General features: G+C 42.0%; 1 protein-coding gene across 7 annotated transcripts in view; it reads right to left on the bottom strand.

The window, feature by feature from the left end:
- The window catches only part of LOC109029870 (latrophilin Cirl), a 648752-nt gene that overhangs the window by 151018 nt on the left and 478521 nt on the right, over positions 1-19213 (bottom strand). For 5 of the 7 annotated variants that reach the window (XM_072305247.1, XM_072305252.1, XM_072305251.1 and 2 more), the window contains one exon: positions 11634-11681. The exons of the other annotated variants lie outside the window; for them this stretch is intronic. In XM_072305247.1, coding sequence (XP_072161348.1) covers positions 11634-11679 — 46 coding nt within the window. In that variant the 5' untranslated portion in view covers positions 11680-11681. The remainder of the gene's footprint in view (positions 1-11633; positions 11682-19213) is intronic. 7 annotated transcript variants of the gene reach the window in all.

Raw genomic sequence — 19213 nt, 5'->3', positions numbered from 1 at the left:
ATTGTAATTATAAATCATTCTGAACCATTCGAGTTCATCGAATGGTTGCCGGCGGTCTGCGAAAACTGGAAAACCGGGAAAAGTCAGGGAATTCGTGGGTAAAGTCAGGGTATTTCTGATAGATCTACTAGTCGCCGAAACATTCCGCAGTCCGTCCAACGTTTAACCCTTCATGATCTTTGTGAGGCTTGTCATCTTTTTAAGCAGCCACGATAGTTAAAATCAGATATCGCTCGATGCAAAGATACGTCCACTCTCAAAGCGTAGAATTCCGTCGTTCATTTCATCTTTACCCATTCAGTTTCCCATTATTTACCAGGAAGAACTGAAATTCGAATTATTACCAGAAGAGTCGGAAGGCAGTCGAGAACAAAAAAGATTCCGAGAGCACAATGCCGGAATCTGAAAGCTGCGGACTACAAAGGCGCAAAAAAACCGATTGTGCGTTCGTTCCTAATCCGGCCCGACCAGTTCCGGGCGGCACGCAGTTGGCCCGACAAGCGCAGCGACTTTTAACTTGCGGACGCGTTGCCCTGACAATAAGCGCGACTTTTAAAGTTGAGCATCTGTGAGCCTCTTTCTATTAAATGAGACAAAGAAACGAACTGTACCTATTCATATCGTCGATCAAGCACGGGGGAGGCGAGAGGGAGAAGGGAGAGGGAGAGGGAGAGGAGGGCACTCGGCGTGGCCCCAAAGAACCTGTGACGCGCCACTAGCGCTAAAGCTCGACTAGTGGCATTTACCGGAGGCACGGATGCCGGATCGATCTTGATTATAGTGCCTTTATTGGGAGAGTACGGAAAAGTCGAAAAATGGAACTCTTAGGGTCCAAAGGAGCAAAGGCAACCGTCTTACGCAACAAATTTCATTGCCAATCTTTAGATGCTGCCAATATCAAACCAAACTTAACTTTTACTAAACACTTAACTTTTCTGAAATTTCAAAGCTAAGGTACCTCAAAGCACGTTGCACTGGAAAAAAAACACATTGGATCTTGAGTCCAGACTCTTGAAAACATTGAAAAGAAAACATACTCTTGATTCAATCAGATTTAAGCTTAAATCAAAGGAAATCCGCTCAAATTAAGAGGCTTGGTTCTTGATTTAAGCTTATATCCGATTGAATCAAGAGTATTTTTTCTTGTCGATGTTTTTAAGAGCCTGGACTTTAGATCCAATGTGTTTTTTTCCAGTGTTGGGAGAGTACGGACAAGTCGAAAAATGGAGCTCTTGGGGCCCAAAGGAGCAGGCAACTGTCTTACACTACGAATTTCATTGCCAATCTTTAGATGCTGCCAATATCAAACCAAACTTAACTTTTACTTAACACTTAACTTTTATGAAAGTTCAAAGCTGAGGAACCTCAAAGCACGTTGCTGACAGCGCAGAGATACGACTATTCGTACTTGATGGGCGTCCGTGTTGCATTTGCAAAATTGATGGCGCGAAGCGTAAACTCGCAATGCCCTGCTCTATGCGCCGTTAAGGTGTCGCTCACATTCGGGAGAAAAAACTAAAAAACAAGGTCCGATTACGTCTTTTCTATCTTCGGCTATGTTGCTCACGTAGCCCTCGAAACACGACCGAAAAAATAAGACAAACGGAACGTACACAACATGGAAATAGAGCAAGGGAAAGGATGCGCGTTGACAACGGCGCAGAGATACAACTATTCGTACTGGATGGATGTGCGTGTTGCATCAGCAAAATTGAAGGCGCGATGGCGGTGAAGCGTCAACTCGCGATGCTCTGCTGGATGTTGTCATCAGTAAATTCTGAAAAAAAGTTAAAAAACGAGGCCCGAATACGTCTCTCCTTTTTTCCCTGTGTGCACACTCGATTTTTTTCGTGTGTTTTCCACATACCATAAGAAATAATATTTCATTCCGTTTGTTCTGTTTTCCGTTTCTGTTTTCATTACATCTAATTATTATATAATAATTTTATTCTGTGTGTATGCATATGCGTGATTCAACTCAGATAAGAGGATACAAGTTTAAGAGTTCAAATTCTCTTATTGTCTTCTTCTTCCATGTCCGGAGTACCAGACATGGGACATAAACAGTGATAAAATGTGTTAAAAGTTAGAAAAAAAATTAGATCTGCACATGAAAGCCTACGGATCCTTCTTCTCTCACGGTTAGTTCTACTATGGGGTTTGGAACTTACTGCCTCCACAGCTCTATTCGACGCTCTTTTCGTCAAAATGCCGACATTTCTGAAAAAGATTTTAAACAGCTTATAGTAAAAAAAAAATTGCCTCGAACTTCAGTTTTCTGTACCGAACTTTCATAATCCGAGCGGAACTATTCTTCCCCGCGCAAGTTGTGGCACCAGCGTAGGCGAGCTATAAGAAACCCGAGCCAGGAAGATACCGTCGATAGTATCACAAACGACCATTGTTCCGCAGCGAGGCAATTAGCGACTTCGATCATTATAATCGAGAATCGATTCCGTTTCGATACTTTTAATGGGAGGCGGAGGGGACGAATCGATTCATTGTCGAGCAGTCGTTTCGATGTCTCCTTATATGCCAGTAGGATGCGGTGCAGGTTGGAGTTATCATCCCACATCGAGATCCGACCGCAAAAATCGAATTTTTCTCAGATTTGGAGCGAGGGCGGGGCGAGCGAGACAGGGTTGTCGGTTGATGCACCTTTTGATAGTCGAATTCGGAACACCTGACTCAAGCAACCGAAGCTCGTAAAATACTCCTTCAGACATGGCGAAATTAGGCAAAGGATGGGCGAGGAGAAATTTTTTTCGTTTAGGAAATTGAATAACATCAGTTGGACTGCATTTTGCAATAAGGAGCTACAATTTTTGGCTTATAAATAAAACATTTATCTGCAAAAGGAAATTGATGGCAAATATGTTGTTTCTAAAATGAGCCCAAAAATGTAGTTTCTCATTACAAAATGTGATCCAGTTGTAGATCGGCTCTTGATTCTGTTAATCAAACAAACGGGATTGAAAATAGCGTTTGCCTTAAAAAAAAAAGAGACCAAAGAAGATTCGTAACATTTTAATGTTTATTTCCATGACGAATTCGACACATGTTCATTGGTTTCATCACGTGTTATCACATGATGTTTTCTTCCGATGATTTTCTATTTTAACACTTCTCACGATACCGTCGGATTATTTGAGACAAATTCTAAAAGGATGACAACTGACATCAAAATTTTCTGACTTCCCCCACCTTTCCTTTATAAAATTCCTAACTTATTTCAATTTTTGAAATCCTCTGACTTTTCTTCTTATTTTTTTTTTTTAAATTAAAGGTTCCAACAGAAAATAGGAGGGAGAAAGAGCGGATAAAAAGACTTTAAGTTTTTTTTGGGACAGCGAACTTCGCGCACAGTGCGGTCTTCTCGCCATAAGTAAGCATTACTTGATTTCCGACAATTTCCCTGACTTCCCAGTTTTCCCGTAACTTCTGCCACCTTTCCGGAGCATACGAGAGAAATTTAAAAAAATAAAATAAAATAAAATAACAGAAAAGGGAACAAAAATCGGGAGGACTTTAATCGGAAAGTCACTAGAGCAGAACTTAGCGGTGTTTTTCGAGAGGAGTCCGGCAACGCCTATTGGGCAGCGAGAAGAGAGGGAGGGGGAGGGGGTGGATGTGGAGTTGATTTAATAACGAAAGCCGTGCATGCGCGATTGCGGCAACGTCATGCATAATATTTATCTGTTGGTGTATCTACGATCGTCCTCCAGAGAGCGCTGCGCGTCGCAAAACGGCGCGGATCTAAGATCGCGTCCAGTTAACAACTGATGCGCCTTTATAAGCCCCGGGTCGCCGATCGGCCAATCTCCACAACGTTGCCAAAATTCGCGATTATAATATTTCATTATTTAATTATTTGTTTATTAGAAATTGTACATAGGAATCTCTTGCAGAAGCTATGGCACACGTTTGCATACCCCTTGTATTGTGAATCAAAGAAGCTGGAAACATAAGTCTCTTGAATCTAAAATCCGTTAACTCAAAAAATTTGACAAGAAAAATTGCTCTTGATTCAATCAGTTACTAACTTGATTCGAGAGCCGAGGCTCTTAAGTTAAGCGCATTTCCTTTTAATTTAAGCAAAATTCCGATTGAATCGAAAGTATTTTTTCCTGTCAAATTTTCTAAGAGAGTCTGGACTCAGGATACGAGAAACTTTCCTTCCCAGTGTTATAGGAGGCCTTTTAGAAAGTACCATAAAAACGATAGCCAAAATGCAACCTTTGGATAAAATATAGCGGTATAGAGTTGAAGTTTTATGATTGTGACAAATTTAAAGATAAATAAGATCAGACCTTAAAATTTGCAGAAACTGATATACATTTTATTCGTATAATACTTCTTGTACCGGCGAACTATTTTAATTCTTTGCAAGGATCCATTTCCAAAGTTAGAGTTAAATTTTACTGAAATTCGGCAAAAATATCCGTTTGATGATGCTTCGTTCAGGAGTCCTCAAAACTTTCTTAATCGATATCATATAGTGACTGGCACGGAGACTTTAACGCAGAAAATGAAAAATCAACCAAACAACATTGTCGGTGCTTTAGCACTCTTTACCATTGCCAGAATACGGAAAAGTCGATCGAAGTCGTGCGATAACAATTCAGACACTAGACTTTCCCTTCCACTATAGAGACCGACATGGAGACTTCAACGCAGAGCAAGAAAAAACAACCAGACGCCATTCTCGGTGCTATAGCACTTTTATATCTTTAGGATGTTGCTTCGTTTCAGAATTCTCAAAACTTCCTTTAATAACAATGTTAATCATATAGAGACCGACAAGGAGACTTTAACGCAGGGCAAGAAAAAACAACCAGACTCCGCTCTCGGTGCGCTATAGCACTTTTTACTATTGCCAAGATATGGATATATCTATAGAAGTCGTGCAATAACAATTCAGGCACTGGGTTTTCTCCTCCACTCTAGAGACCGACATGGAGACTTAAACGCAGAGAAAGAAAAAACAACTAAACAACATCCTCGGTGCTGGCATTTCCTGGCATCCCTTAGGTTAATTTCTCAATCTTGGCAACCGCGAACCGATTGGCGCGGCGGGCGCCCTAGAAATAGGAGAGGGCTGGAGGGGGGGGGGGGCGAAGGAGCGTGAGGGACTCAAGGCCTAGGGGCTCCGTCCATTAGGTCCCCATACAGGTCCGACCCATCCTCACACCGATAGTATACCATTCAGCTGACACCGAAATCGAACAGATCTGCTCTTTTGCTTTGCTGTCTGGTATTATAATTGAGCCTTTCCCATAGGTTTGAATAGCAGATCAATCGAATTACCGCTAATCAAGACACGCTATTGCTTGAGGCTTGACGCCATACCGCGATAATGGTATATCTGATGAGAGGCGCATATTTTACGAATATTTCAGCATCGAAAATGCTCGAATATATCAAACCTAACTGTAGTGACCACAACTTAAGGTTTAATTTTAAAAATCGTAATTTTCAAAAAAAAACAAAATGTCTAAAATTAGTCATGTCTGGAGCTCGAACTTTTCGAATCACAACACAATTTCACAGCCTCTATAGTGGGACAAATATTAGCTAAACCGGTCGAAGCATATTCATCGAGACATTAGCCAAAACTCATCGCTAAAAACTCAAATTCCAACTTTTCATCCCACACTGGAAGAAAAAAAAAAAAAAAAAAAAAAAAAAAAAAAAAAAAAAACACACATTGGATCTAGAATCCAGACTCTTAAAAACGTTGACAAGAAAAAATACTCTTGATTTAATCAGATTTTTGCTTAAATCAAAAGACAATCCGCTCACAGTAACAGGTTTGGTTCTTGATTTAAGCTTAAATCTGATTGAATCAAGAGTCTTTTCTTGTCGATGTTTTTAAGAGTCTGGACTCTAGATCCAATGTGTGTTTTTTTTCCCCAGTGCAATTTGATAATATAACGCTCTCTTAAAAACAAAAAGGTGACCACAGCCATGCACTAATTAAAAATTTTCCTGTATAAATTTTGGCAGAACCGGTGGTAACATAATTTTCGAGACATTGCAAAAAATTCCCGCCGAAAACTCCAATTCTAATTTTTGTCCCAACTTGATAAAATCGCTCTCTTCGAAAGATAGGCGATCACAAACATAGACATATTATACATTTTTTCCCGTACAACTGACGATGACTGAACGTATTTCTGCCAAACGCAACTATGAGCATTAAGACGTGAGCTCCGTTATGCATGTATCCTTACGGGTCTTAGGGCTCATATCTTATACACATAGTTCCATTTGGCAGAAATACATCCAACTGTGCTGCCGTGCTAAGGAAGAACGCCGTATGAACATTCGAGAGTTGCCAAATTTCCCTCGATAAAACATGTATTTTTGAACACATTCATGCACATTTTTCTTTGAAATTTTCCGATATTTTAGATTAAATTGCGTACAAAATTGTCTGAAAATTTTGGACAAAAATATTCACAATTTTTCCAGTAATACAAGTTTTTATCGGAGGAAACTTGGCAACGTCTGAAGGCTCATACGGCGTTCTTCCTTAGCACGGCAGTGTGGATGCGCATAACAGTTTATGCGTGCTGGAGGGCAGAATTACAAGTATATCGTCACGATTTCACAGCTCTTAATAGATAGAAGAGGGCATTTTTGTCCCAACTTGATATAATCGCTCTCTTCAAAAAGTAGGCGATCACAAACATAGACATATTATACATTTTTCCCGTATAACTGACAATAACTGTGGATGCGCGTAACAGTTTATTGGTGCCGGAGGGCGGAATTACAAGTATATCGTCACGATTTCACAGCTCTTAATAGATAGAAGAGGGCAATCTTCATCCGCTCCGATGGACACGAATAGAAAGGTGACGGGGCTTCGTCTCCGAAAAAGGTCCTTGCGCATGGGACATTTTTGAACAACGGCGAACGGTGGATGATTGGAAAGCACGCAACCTTTGATTTCTCCACAAAAGCGGCCCTGCGGGGGAGGCGGGGGGATTGTCTGCACGAGTGGGCAATGTGTCGCAAGCTGTCACTACGGACCCGACAACGGACGTCTGGACCTTCGGTCTTGCACAGGCTTTGATGCCGTATCTCTTATTACTTAGTCTATCGTTTATTTCGTTTATTATATAAAAAACAATTGGACTACGTTTTGCAATTTGGAACAATAAATTCTGGCCCGGTTTAAAAACAACGTGCGTGTCATTAGTTTCCCTATGCACATAAGTGCTTTTCCAGAAGAGTCAGAATTTATAGTTCCAAATTGCAAAATGCAGTCCAATTATAATAGACAAAATTACATCTCACTATTCCAATATGGTTTTTTAGAGCCTATCAAAATCAAAAACTATCATGAAATTTTCGAGGCGTTATAAATACTATTGACTCTAAGTTCCTTCAAAATTTATATCACCGGAAAGAGAGTCTCTTTGATCAAGAGTTCAGATTCTTAAAAAGTTTGACAGGAAAATGTATTCTCTTCATTCAATCGGATTTTTGTTGTAACTCCAAATTTTCTTTCGGAGTTTGCCCACTTTCCTTCGATGTGAAATGAATTTTCTGAAAAACGGATTTTAATACTCTCCCTCCAATTTCTCAAAGACTCTTACTCAAAATTTAATTTAAAAAAAAAAAGCTGGATTTTAAGAAAAAATTCACTGGAAAAAAGTCTCTTGGATCCAAAGTCGAGACTCTTAAAAAGTTTGACTACCTAGAAAAAATACTCTTGATTCAATAAGATTTGCGCTTGGATCGAGAGCCATGCAGGCAGGCCTCTTAATAGAAGCGGATTTCCTTTTGATTCAAACAAAAATCTAATCGGATTAAGAGTGTTTTTCTTGTTAATGTTTTTAAGAGTCTAGCCTTCGGATTCAAGATACCTTTTTTCTAGTGCAAAAAAACTATAGAAAAACTGGGAAACCCCAGAATCAACGAAGGTATGCGTTTCTTAGTGTTCCATTTCTTGAGTGGCACCCTTTCTCTGCACTGGGAAAAAAGGAACTTGGATCCAGGCTCTAAAAAATTTGACAGGAAAAAACTCTTGATTGAATCGGATTTTTGTTTGTATGACAGGCAAGCCTCTTAATTTAAGCGAATTTCCTTGGGATTCAAGCAAAACCCCGAATGAATCAGGAATATTTTCTCTTGTCAAATTGTTTTAGAGTCTGGACTCTGGATCCAAGAAACTCTTTTTCAAGTGCGAGAAATACGATAGTGTTATTCAGTAAGTGGTAAAATGATTGAGATGACAATGCTCTCCCTGCAAAGTTACCACTCTATCTCATCCGCCTCACGATTGGCAGCGCCGCCGTGGAACGCAACGGTCGATCGTCGAAGCGGAAAAAAAGGAGCTTACGAGAGCGTCCATTCCGAAACCGAAAGGCGCGGGACCAGTGACGTGACGTGCTTTGCGATACATCGATTGATCTGCCATTTGAAACCTATAGAAAAGAATCGATAAACAGGTGTTCACAACGAACCCCTTGATGATCGATTCTTTACCACAGCTTCAAATGGGGAAATATCGATTATCGATCGTTGACGTCTCGGCCCGGCGCGGGACGGTCCTTATCCGCTGCGGACGATGCGAACGACGTGTCACCCGGCGGGAAAAAGGTCGCGAGCGGGCAGCGTGTTGACTCCACGTGACGCCCGCCTTTGTTGCGTCGCCTGACGTCCAACGACGTGACGTCCAACAGGGCGCCGCGACGCCGGCCGTCCCAGAGGAGTTGCTCAACCGTCCGTCGGGAAAAGTTCGCGGGATTTCGTGGAACCCCAGAGACGAAAGTCTGGTAATCCAAGCGAAAATAAACGGATACCGGCTGACGAAATTATATAAAAATGAAGCTGATGCGTCACGTGGATTTTATCGGAAATTCGGGGAAGATTCCGCATGAATAAAAATTATATCATCCACCTGAAGGTGAGCCGATGGCAGTGGCGTGGCGTGCGTTGCGATACATCGATGTATCTGTCATTTAAACCTATAGAAAAGGATCGATAAACAGGATGTTCGCAACGAACACCTCACTGGAAAAAAAACCACATTGGATCTAGAGTTCAGACTCTTGAAAACATTGACAAGAAAAAGTACTCTTGATTCAATCAGATTTAAGCTGAAATCAAAAGGAAATCCGCTCAATTTAAGAGGCTTGGTTCTTGATTTAAGCTTAAATCTGATTGAATCAAGAGTCATTTTTTCTTGTCGATGTTTTTAAGAGTCTGGACTCAAGATCCAATGCGTTTTTTTTACAGTACTTCTCAATCGAATCTTTACCATAGCTTCAAATTGGATATCCGTAATCGATCATTCACGCCTCGACGCTGGCGCAGAAAATATTCTAGCACGTGGGCGGCTCTTACGTGAGGGAAGAAATCTGGACTGAATTTTGCAAAAAGGAACTAATATTTCTTGCTCTTCCACAAAAGCACCTAGGCGTACAGGCAAACTAATGACATTTATGTTGTTTCCAAAATGAGACGGGAAAAAAGGTTCCCAATTGCAAAATGCAGTCCATCTTTAAGCGGCCTCCTCCCTGAGACGAAGAATGATGAAAATCGAAGAAGCGCGTTGATGTTTGAAATTTTGTGGGTCAACATGTAGAAAAAATTACATCCCCAAAATTTACCTCGCTGCTATACTACAATTTTATCGGTTGATTACTTTAACCTCTCAGATTATCAAAAAAATTACGATTTTTACCGTAAAATCCCGCTGATCACTTTTCTAATACCTACATTTTAGAGCTACATACTTGATTTCATTCTCATTTAACTTAAAAATCTGGGATCATTGAGACTTTCGGATTTAAGATCCTGAGAAGCTTACGGCTTACTCAGAACACTTCAAGAATCACGCTCGGCCGCTCAACCTAAAATCCTACTCCTTTTGAAAAACGCATATAAACACTCGATATACGAAACCATTTGCTCTCACTGAAGTGGTTATCCTATTCTGCACCAACGGAGCCCAATGGTGCTCGGCGGTTGGTCACCAACGACGACGCAACACTCAACAATCCTCTTCATCGCCACCTCCGAAGAATGTGCATCATTGTTCCAAGTTCCAGGACTTTACAATTCCTGTTACCGCTTAAAACGGGCTCTCGGACCGGCGGCGACGTTGTTCGACAGCTCCGAAAAGGCAACGCTCAACAATGCGTAGCGTTCGGGGCAGGTGATCGGTGAGTCGACGCGACGCGACGCGAGGGCCGGGATCCGGGACAATGGGCCGAGGTGCGGGTGGAATGTCCCGCGCCGCGTTTCGTAATGGGTGTAATCCGGGGCCTTTGGAGTGCCGCGATGCGTGAAAAGATGGATTTGGTAAACAGAGGATTACGCCGTCAAGAGCTTCAGTGCCGCGTTGCGCTCGATAGCTTTCGAATCTGCGAAGGCGTTATTTTGAGCGCTCATTTTGCCCTTAAAAACTTCGGAGACTTCGATGAAGTAACCCCCCAAAAATCGGCGTTTTCCTGACGAAGGAACATAATTCCATTCAAAGGTTGCGAAATTGATTTCCAATTTTTTACAAGAATGTACCTGCGCAATTTTTGCACTCACTGGAAAAAAAAACACATTGGATCTAGAGTCCAGACTCTTGCAAATATTAACAAAAAAAATAATCTTGATTCAATCGGATTTTTGCTTGAATCAAAACGGAATCCGCTTAAAATAAGAGGCTTGGTTCTTGATTTAGGCTAGATTCTGATTGAATCAAGAGTACTTTTTCTTGTCGATGTTTTCAAGAGTCTGGACTCTAGATCCAATGTGTGTGTTTTTTTTCCAGTGCTCGATGTCTTTGGAATCTGCGACTGGCTTATTTTAAGCGTACATTTTACCACTGAAAACTTAGGAGACTTCGATGAAGTAACCCCCCGGCGTTTCCCTGACGGAGGAACGTAACATCCATTCAAAGGTTGCAAAATTGACCCAAACAATTCAATTTTTTACAAGTTCGTACTAGTGCAATTTTTATCCAAAATTTTCCTAATTTATGCATAAGATCAGATTAAAAATCAGTAAAATTTTTAGTTAGATAAGCGTCAAATTCTTTTGGTAAAAATACAATTTGCGAGGGGACATTTGGCAATATTCAAATGTGTTACGTTCTTTCGAAACGGAAACGACGAACTAAGCTTGATAGGTATGTCGAAGGCGATTTTTTATATTTATTCAGTATATTTTCTAATTATAACGGAAATATTCAGTGATTCTTGTTTCTGGGAAGCAGTGATTCCAGCAATTTCTTTCATTGTAGTAATCCTAAATAAACCCTGCTTTTCTACTTCATTCCTAGCAACAAATTTAAAAAAAGAATCCAAACTTTCCTCCAAAAGAAAGTATTGATTGTTTATTTTCTGCTTAAAATGTCCCCTTCTTGTAAAGAGGAATCTAAATTTAATCGCAGAAAGGATATGAATGAAGTGCACGATCGATTTTCCCGCAAGAGTCCGGAGATTTCACAGAATCGAAAAACTTCTGAAGAGCACCTACAAAGTTTGCTCTTCCTGGCCAGAACGTGGTCTTGCCGCCCACGGAATGAGGAAAACTCGAATTTCCCAGAAACGTCCGTTCTATAATGAGGTCAACAAAGATTGAGGGGATATTTGCAACTTTTTAAAAAAAGAGAAACTTACTGAGTCCCAGGGCAGATGTCACCATGAGAAGATGCATGAAAAACATACCTGTAACAGACGAAAGAAAATAACGGAATTAGTAAACTAAAAATAAATCATTTCTATCGTGTATACCGTATTTTAGATACGGAGCCTCCCTGACACAGAGCTATGTTGAAATTGATAACAAAAAAGACAAAGGAAAAATAGAGCAATCCTACTGGATGAAACGGAAGTTATATGGACTAAGTATAAGATCTCTGTGGGTTTACTGAAAAAAATATTTTCTAGGTATTATTTTGGCTTACAGCGTCGTTTCTTGTCGACAATCGGTTTGTTTTAAAAGTAAAGTCCGTGCGGTGCGGATTTAACTTAAAGTTAGTTTTTTTAGTTAAAACAAAGTTGTTTTGTTATCGTTGTTTTAACTTAAACTTAAAACTTAACGATAACAAAACAATGCTTATTCGATTTAACTTTGTTTAACTTAAAGTCAGAGTCAAACTTTTCTGAGTTAAGGAAACGTTGTTTTGTTATCGTTAAGTTTAAATTATGACAACGATAACCAAAGAACGTTTTTTATCTAAAGAAAAATGGCTTTAAGTTAACTCCAAAAAACCAAATTTTGTCGACGAGAAACGACGCTTTAAGTCAAAATAATATCTCAAGAAATTTTGTTTTTTTCAGTGTTGCCGTCAGTAAGTATATTAATTACCTCCTTGTTCATTGCAACCACCGCTTTGACCAATAAGATCGCTCCATTATCCCTTTTCCTCCTTTGTCTATCAATTTCAATAACTAGCCAGCTGACATTACTGCTCTTCTAACAGTGTGTACGTCTCAAGCTCCCTCATCTGTTTCATTTCCAGAGCCACGATACAAGCCGAATTTTATTCGAAAAAGCGCATAATATCCGATTGCGAAAATTCACCATTGTTCCATACCGGCTCCACGGCAAACAAATCCGGTTGCTTTCCATCAAATCGGTTGCGCAAACGGCGGCGTCAACCGGGGAAATCACAATAGCGCCCGTCGCATCCACCGATGACGCGCGCGCACGAAAACGCACTCGATCGGTGCATAAATCGCGCATGGATCGACGCGGCATCGTGATCGCTCGTCAATCAAAAGCGTTTCGACATCCGACTTACGTGCCGGACCGACGCTAACGCCATCTGGCACCGATCGCACGAATTACGGCCAAGAGCCCCGACACGCGACGAGAAACCGCGTAAACCCCCGAGCCCCCTGGATGTAGTTACGCGGTTCTGCTCGGCGCGGAATGCAGGTCGATCGATGCATGCGTGGGTACGTTGTTGCGTCACGGAACGGTGCGCTATCGATAGCGATACTCGCCCCGGGAAAGCGGATCGACTTGGAGTTGACGCCGAGCCAGGGTGTTCTTTGCCGCCAGATACCGCTCTATTAGACCCGAGCAAATCCTGCTTCGGACGAGACAGATGTGTTACAAATCGCGCATGGCCCGAATTTTGTTGGCAAGCTTGCAGTCGGCTGCAAGTTGTAGGTAGAGTCCCTTTATACTGAGAGTCAAGACAATGTGAATCCATTTCTGATTGGTTCCCGTATTTTAGGCCTTCACAGTGTCACAAACGGGAATAAAGATAACGTTTTCACCGATTGCAAAGATTATAATCTGGAATGGACCAGGGAATTACGGGTTCGGCGGTGAACAAACGGAATGAGAGAAGGAACGGAGAAAGGAATTTGAGAATGGGCCGATCAAAGATTACGAAAAACGTTCAATTTCTGTAATCTTTATTCCCGTTTGTGACTCCATGAGGGGGTGTTGTCTTGACTCTCAGTATGAAGGGACTCTATATCGGACGGGACAGATGTGTTAACAAATCGCGCATGGCCCGAATTTTGTTGGCAGGCTTGTAGTCGGCTGCAAGTTGAGGTAAGGATGTTGACTTCGTTATTCTACCGCTGTTTGGAGATTTGCACCGGGGACGATTTCTATAGGACCCTGAGCTCTCATAAAGCCAATGTGAAAATCTGTGAGTATAGTTACTCAGTGCTGCAACCTCGCGTAAATTCCTCGCAACTAACTGCTATTATCAGATGTTGGACATCACAAAAAATCCGTGGGATCACATATGAACTGCGTTGAGCAGAAAAGAACCAAGCTACATCAGCAATTGTAAACTTTATCGAGGCAATTCAATTTTTTACAAGAGAACGTTTGTGCGGATTCCTTTGAAAATTTTAAGGAATTTGCTTCGTACTGTGCAGAAAATTTACTAAAATTTGCACAAAAATCCGCACAACCGTTTTAATGAACACATTTGCCCAGTTAAATTTGGCGATAGCAAATGTGGCTTGGTTCCGGTCCTTTCCTTTTGGTTCCACAGGGTGTCCGCTAAAACAGGCTGGCCAAAAATCAATACTTTTACGGTACTTTTTCAGTACATTCCTACACGGAAAAAAAAGTGGTCCGCTACGTGAGCGGACCTGCTCGGTGAATTTGAGGTACGAGCTTGAGGAACGACTGTCTGATAAAGACCCAGGTGACTCCTGGTTGTCAACCCCGTACTCAGGTCGCCTGTGGAACCCGGCTGTTCGGGTCTGAGATGAATACCGTAACTTCAGTAATGACGAGCGGCTGGTCGGCGCCAACGAACGGGGAAAGTCCACCCCGTGGATACCGGACGCATCGACCCCCGTCGGCACAGAAGGATCAGTGTTCAACCCCGCGTTGGTCCGCATTTCCGCATGTCTGTCCGGCCAACTAATTACCGTTGGCGTGGTCTTTGTCCACTTACCACCGCGCGCCATATTGGTGTTTGACTTCCAACCGTTCTGACCGTTTTAACTGCTTTCCAAGTTTCAGTTGGAATATTAATATCTGTGTGAACACTGTGTTATTTTCTGTTTTGTTTTTGTGTACAATGTTGATGTATTTGAAGAAATCTGAGACGATTCTACGAGAGCTGTAGGCAGTTAAGGATTAAGTGTGTTGTCAAGGTGAGTGTGTTTATTAGGCCATTTTAGGCCCTCGAATATTCTAGATTTTCAGAATTCGTCACTCATACATTATTACTCACATTTTTATCTTTCTTATTTCATTTCTCACATTTTGCTTCACAGAATCATTCAATTTTTCGTATCTTGGATCTTTATTGTTTTTGCCCCATCACACCTGCAAACAAGTGCACACCTACTTTATACATATATCAAGTACAACGCGAGAATATTTACCATTTGAGTTACGCATAGCTAGACAACAGTGAGGAATTTAATGTAACTAATATTCAATTTTTATTTGCATTCATTCATTTTTAATGGAATCGATGGTTTTATAATGCTTGTATATTTGTTATTTGGTCACTCATTTAGAAATCAATCAATGATAAAATCCGCAATTTGAATTTTTAAGAATACTGGCATTTCATTACACATTCACGACATTAGTAACGCAACTATTAAGTCCCACTGATTTATTGAAAGGCTGAAATCCAAAGAGAGAAAATACTGACATCGACAAACGCGTGATGCACGTTAACTTCAAAGCAAATGTGTTACATGAAACAATTATTTCCCCCCATTCTTTGCTTATTTATTTATTTAGTTAATAAGTAACTAAAGGGTGACGAATTTTGAAAATTGGTAGAAAATTCATGACGGTGTTCAATGACTAATAAACACACACATCTTTGAGCTTTTGAACAGCTTTGACGCCTGACAGCTCTTTTAAAACACTCTCATCTTTCGGAAAAACTATCAAAATCAAACAGAAACTGATACAGGAGCACCAGATCTTGATTGCGGGAATTTTTTGGGTTTCTGACTTACATCATGAACTGCGCATGAACGGGAAGTACGAAATTGCTAAAACGGATGCGAACCTGAAGAACTAATAAACTCTTATTCCTATATAGGAACAAGAGCTTTCTCAACGAATAATAACTGGTCTAATGCACAGGGAAAACCTGAGGATCCCTGGAGCAGCAGGGCTGAGAAGGGGGGGAGGGGAAAGAAAAAGAAATTCGGTACTGTGATTACATCAGTCTAGCTCTGCTACAAAATTCGTCTTGGTCTGATCTAACGAACGAATAAGCCCGCATGAACGACCGGGAGTTCCGGTATTCACAACGGACCTCTCTGGGTCAGCGGAGGAACAGTGCGTTCGTCTTAGCGAGACATTCGCGGTTGTCCACTCCGGCATAGTGACCATCAAATTCACAGGCACTATTACAGTCGTCAACCCCGGTAACCCTCTATAGCGCTATATTCACAGGAACTTTCCTGCAACCGGTACGGACTAGTCCGCTCGGGTAGCAGGCCTTTTTTTTCCGTGTAAGACATTCAGTGCATCCTCAACAGAAAAATTCAGTACTTTTTCAGTACCTCCATGTGAAGAAATTCGAAAAATTTCAAAAATTTGAATTTCTCGCTCAAATTGCGACAAAAATGTAAAAAATACCGGACCTTCTTGCGGAATTTCCGCACTTTTTCAGTACTTTCGGACCGCCCTTGAAAAATCAGTACTATTTCCGGACTTTCCGGAAATTCTAGACTTGTAGACACCCTGTTCCAGGAGTGCAAAAAGTTTGTTTTAATTTTACCTACTTGGCAGTCGAAATAGTTGTATTGTATAGTTGTAGTTTGTATAGTTGTAGTTGTAATACTTGTAGTGTATCACGCGATTCGCCCCATCCACATCGTAGACACCGCAATCCAGCATCGCTCTTCGATTTAAAACTTTGATTCCAGACGCGTGCGTTGGGAACTATCGAATGAGCAATCGACGGAGATGACCTCGTCGTTAACGGTTAATTATGCCGTGGAGCCTGCGGGGTTGATTTCGCGCTGGATTCGCTGAATTTTGCAATTTGCCGCGACAACGGACAACAAGGCGCGTGGGTGGATGATGGACCGGCTGTCACTTTCCGAGCGGACCGCCGACCGACCGACCGGTCGCCTCGAATCGCAAACGCGATTCTACGCCGTCGATCGATCGATCGCGCTACTAGTAAGCGAGGGTTTGATATCGAAAAAGCTCTTTTTCATAGTATTAATAGCTTGGAGTAACAGAATTTTAACTACATTTTCCCCCGTTCCCAAATATTACGCAAAAGCTGCCTGCATCTCTGCTCCCCCGCATACTGGGTGATGCAAGAGTCCCTTCCACCTGCACCCGGCATCACTCCTTTGCAGGGCCGGATTAAGGGGGTGGCCACATGGGCCGCGGCCCATAGCGGCAAATTTAGGGGGCGGCAAATTTTTGCAATTTTTTTTAATGTAGCAATAAAGAAACATCGGATTCATAGAAAAAATTACAGACGAGAAAAAGTGACAAAATCTCTCATTTCCTGAGAGTATATCTCTAATTTTATCGTCCTTCTGTGATACAATAGACAGCACCTTTAATTAGTCGAGTTAAGACTAACAGAGAAACCGAACACGGAATTTGGCCTCGAACGGCGCGGCGCAGAGAGCAATGATGACGAGAACGTGAGATGAAAAGGAGAAACCCTCGGCGCGGCGGTCGGCATGTAACACATATTAGCGCCTACAAGACTGCATGAATACTTCACGCGCCAAAGACAGTGCGGTCGCTGCGGTCAGCAGCGTGCAGCATGAAACGCATAGCGCCTACAAGACTGCATGCATACTTCACGCATTGCGCCAAAGACAGTGCGGTCCGCTGCGGTCAGCAGCGGGCAGCGTGAAACGCATAGCGCCTACAAGACTGCATGCATACTTCACGCATTGCGTCAAACACAGTGCGTGCAGCAGCGGTCGGCTCGAAACGCATAGCGTATGTAAGACTGTAGGAATACTTCACGCAATGCGCCAAACACAGTGCGGTCAGCGCGGCGCGGCGGCGGCAGTTAGTAAAATTTTCAAATACGATTTCCAAAAATTCCTTAAAAATGTCCAAGACTCTCCCGATAAAATTGCAATGCAAGGGAAATTCGGCAACACTGAAATGTAGTTAAGTTCTTTCGTTACAAAAACGACGAAATGGAAAAATATCGATGACCGGTGATTCACTCTTCAGTTTTTCACCACTGACCCGTGAAAAATTCCCGGCAACGCCCATACGAGCACCATCGAAAAAATCAAGCCGGCACTGAAAAAAAATTCTCGGCGTTTTTACCAAGGTCCGTTGGTACCTTTACCATCTTACTTTTTTACCAATTATTGGTAATTTTACCAAAACAGATTAGTAAGCTTACCTAAAAACCGGTATTTTTACTGTTTTTTCAGGTGAGAATACCACTTTTATCGGTGATTCATTCCCGGTAACTTTGCCACTTTGTCTCGGTAATTCTACCATAGTCGATAAAAAATATTGGCGTTTTTACCAAGGTCCAGGAAAATTACCGAGAAAAGTCAATAATTTTACCGAGATTTCTCGGTAAATTACCAATTCCATAATTGATAATTTTACTAAGAAAAAACTGGGATCAAATAGAACCCTGAAATCTTGGTAATTTTACCTTTTTCTTAGTAAATACACCGATAAATTTTTTTCAGTGCGATATTTTCATCTAGATCAAACTCCATCGCTCGGCCATAAATCCCGGGGAGAGCGAATATCGATACTGAAATCCTAGATCTCGAGATCAGCGCGGCGGCGTTGTGTTGCGCCACGCCGCGCGCCGGTCCACCTTCCTTTTTTGGTCCTCACCACCACCACCACTATAACCACTACCACCACGAACCGCCGCCGCCGTCCGTTTCGTCACAATTATTCGTACATTAGATCCCATTCGATTAGATGCGAGTCGATTTCGCGGACTCTCACGTACTTCAAAAGCCTCCGAGCCGACTTGATCTACGGCGCGGCTCCCGGTGACACGACGGATTATCATAACCCGCCCCCCGCCCCCTCACAATCGTCGGTGGACCGTTGCGGTTCACCCCCGCTTCCAGGTGGGCCGATGGATCAAAGTCTCCTTCCAGCCTGACAACTGAAGTTGCTAGACAGATGTAGAATGGGTCAGTTGCGCTGTTCACAGAGTCATATTATAGTGCTTGATTCTTTTAGATCAGCTGAAAATAATGAGATCTGTCCAAACAGCAACTTTCTACGCTCAATATTAACGGAGATGGCGATATCGCACTTTGAAAAATTCGGTCTGTGACGTCATCCACCGCGGTAGTTTTACCCTTGATTTCCTCCACCTTCCTTTGTCAGCCTAACCTTCAAATATGCAATTCTAGAGTCCTTTTTTTCTGAGAGTAAAGCTCGTTATTCGATTGGTTCCCATGTTTTAGGCTTCCGTGGTGTCCCAAACGGGAGTAAAGATTACATTTTCACCGATTGCAAAGATTAAAAACTGAAATGGACCGGCAGCTGATCCAAGATTACGAAAAACGTTCAATTTGTGTAATCTTTATTCCCGTTTGTGACATTCATGAGCCGCGCTGTTTTAGCTCTCTCTATAAAAGGACTCGGGGCAATTCTGGGGTTTTTCATAAAATTGGCATCGGTGTATGGAACCCCTCCCGTTGAGGAGTTACGGGGTTAGATAGGCCGAAACAACTCGGTTACGAGGAGTCGTTGAACCGCGACAGAGATATTCTTGCGCCGCGCTCGGTGTTGGGAGTTCATATCGCGTGTCGCTAAATAC

This window comes from Bemisia tabaci, chromosome 10, assembly GCF_918797505.1.
Source record: "Bemisia tabaci chromosome 10, PGI_BMITA_v3".
NCBI classification, from domain to species: domain Eukaryota; kingdom Metazoa; phylum Arthropoda; class Insecta; order Hemiptera; family Aleyrodidae; genus Bemisia; species Bemisia tabaci.
The sequence above is the reverse complement of the archived record's forward strand: the minus strand, read 5'-3'. Positions and strand labels throughout refer to the sequence as shown.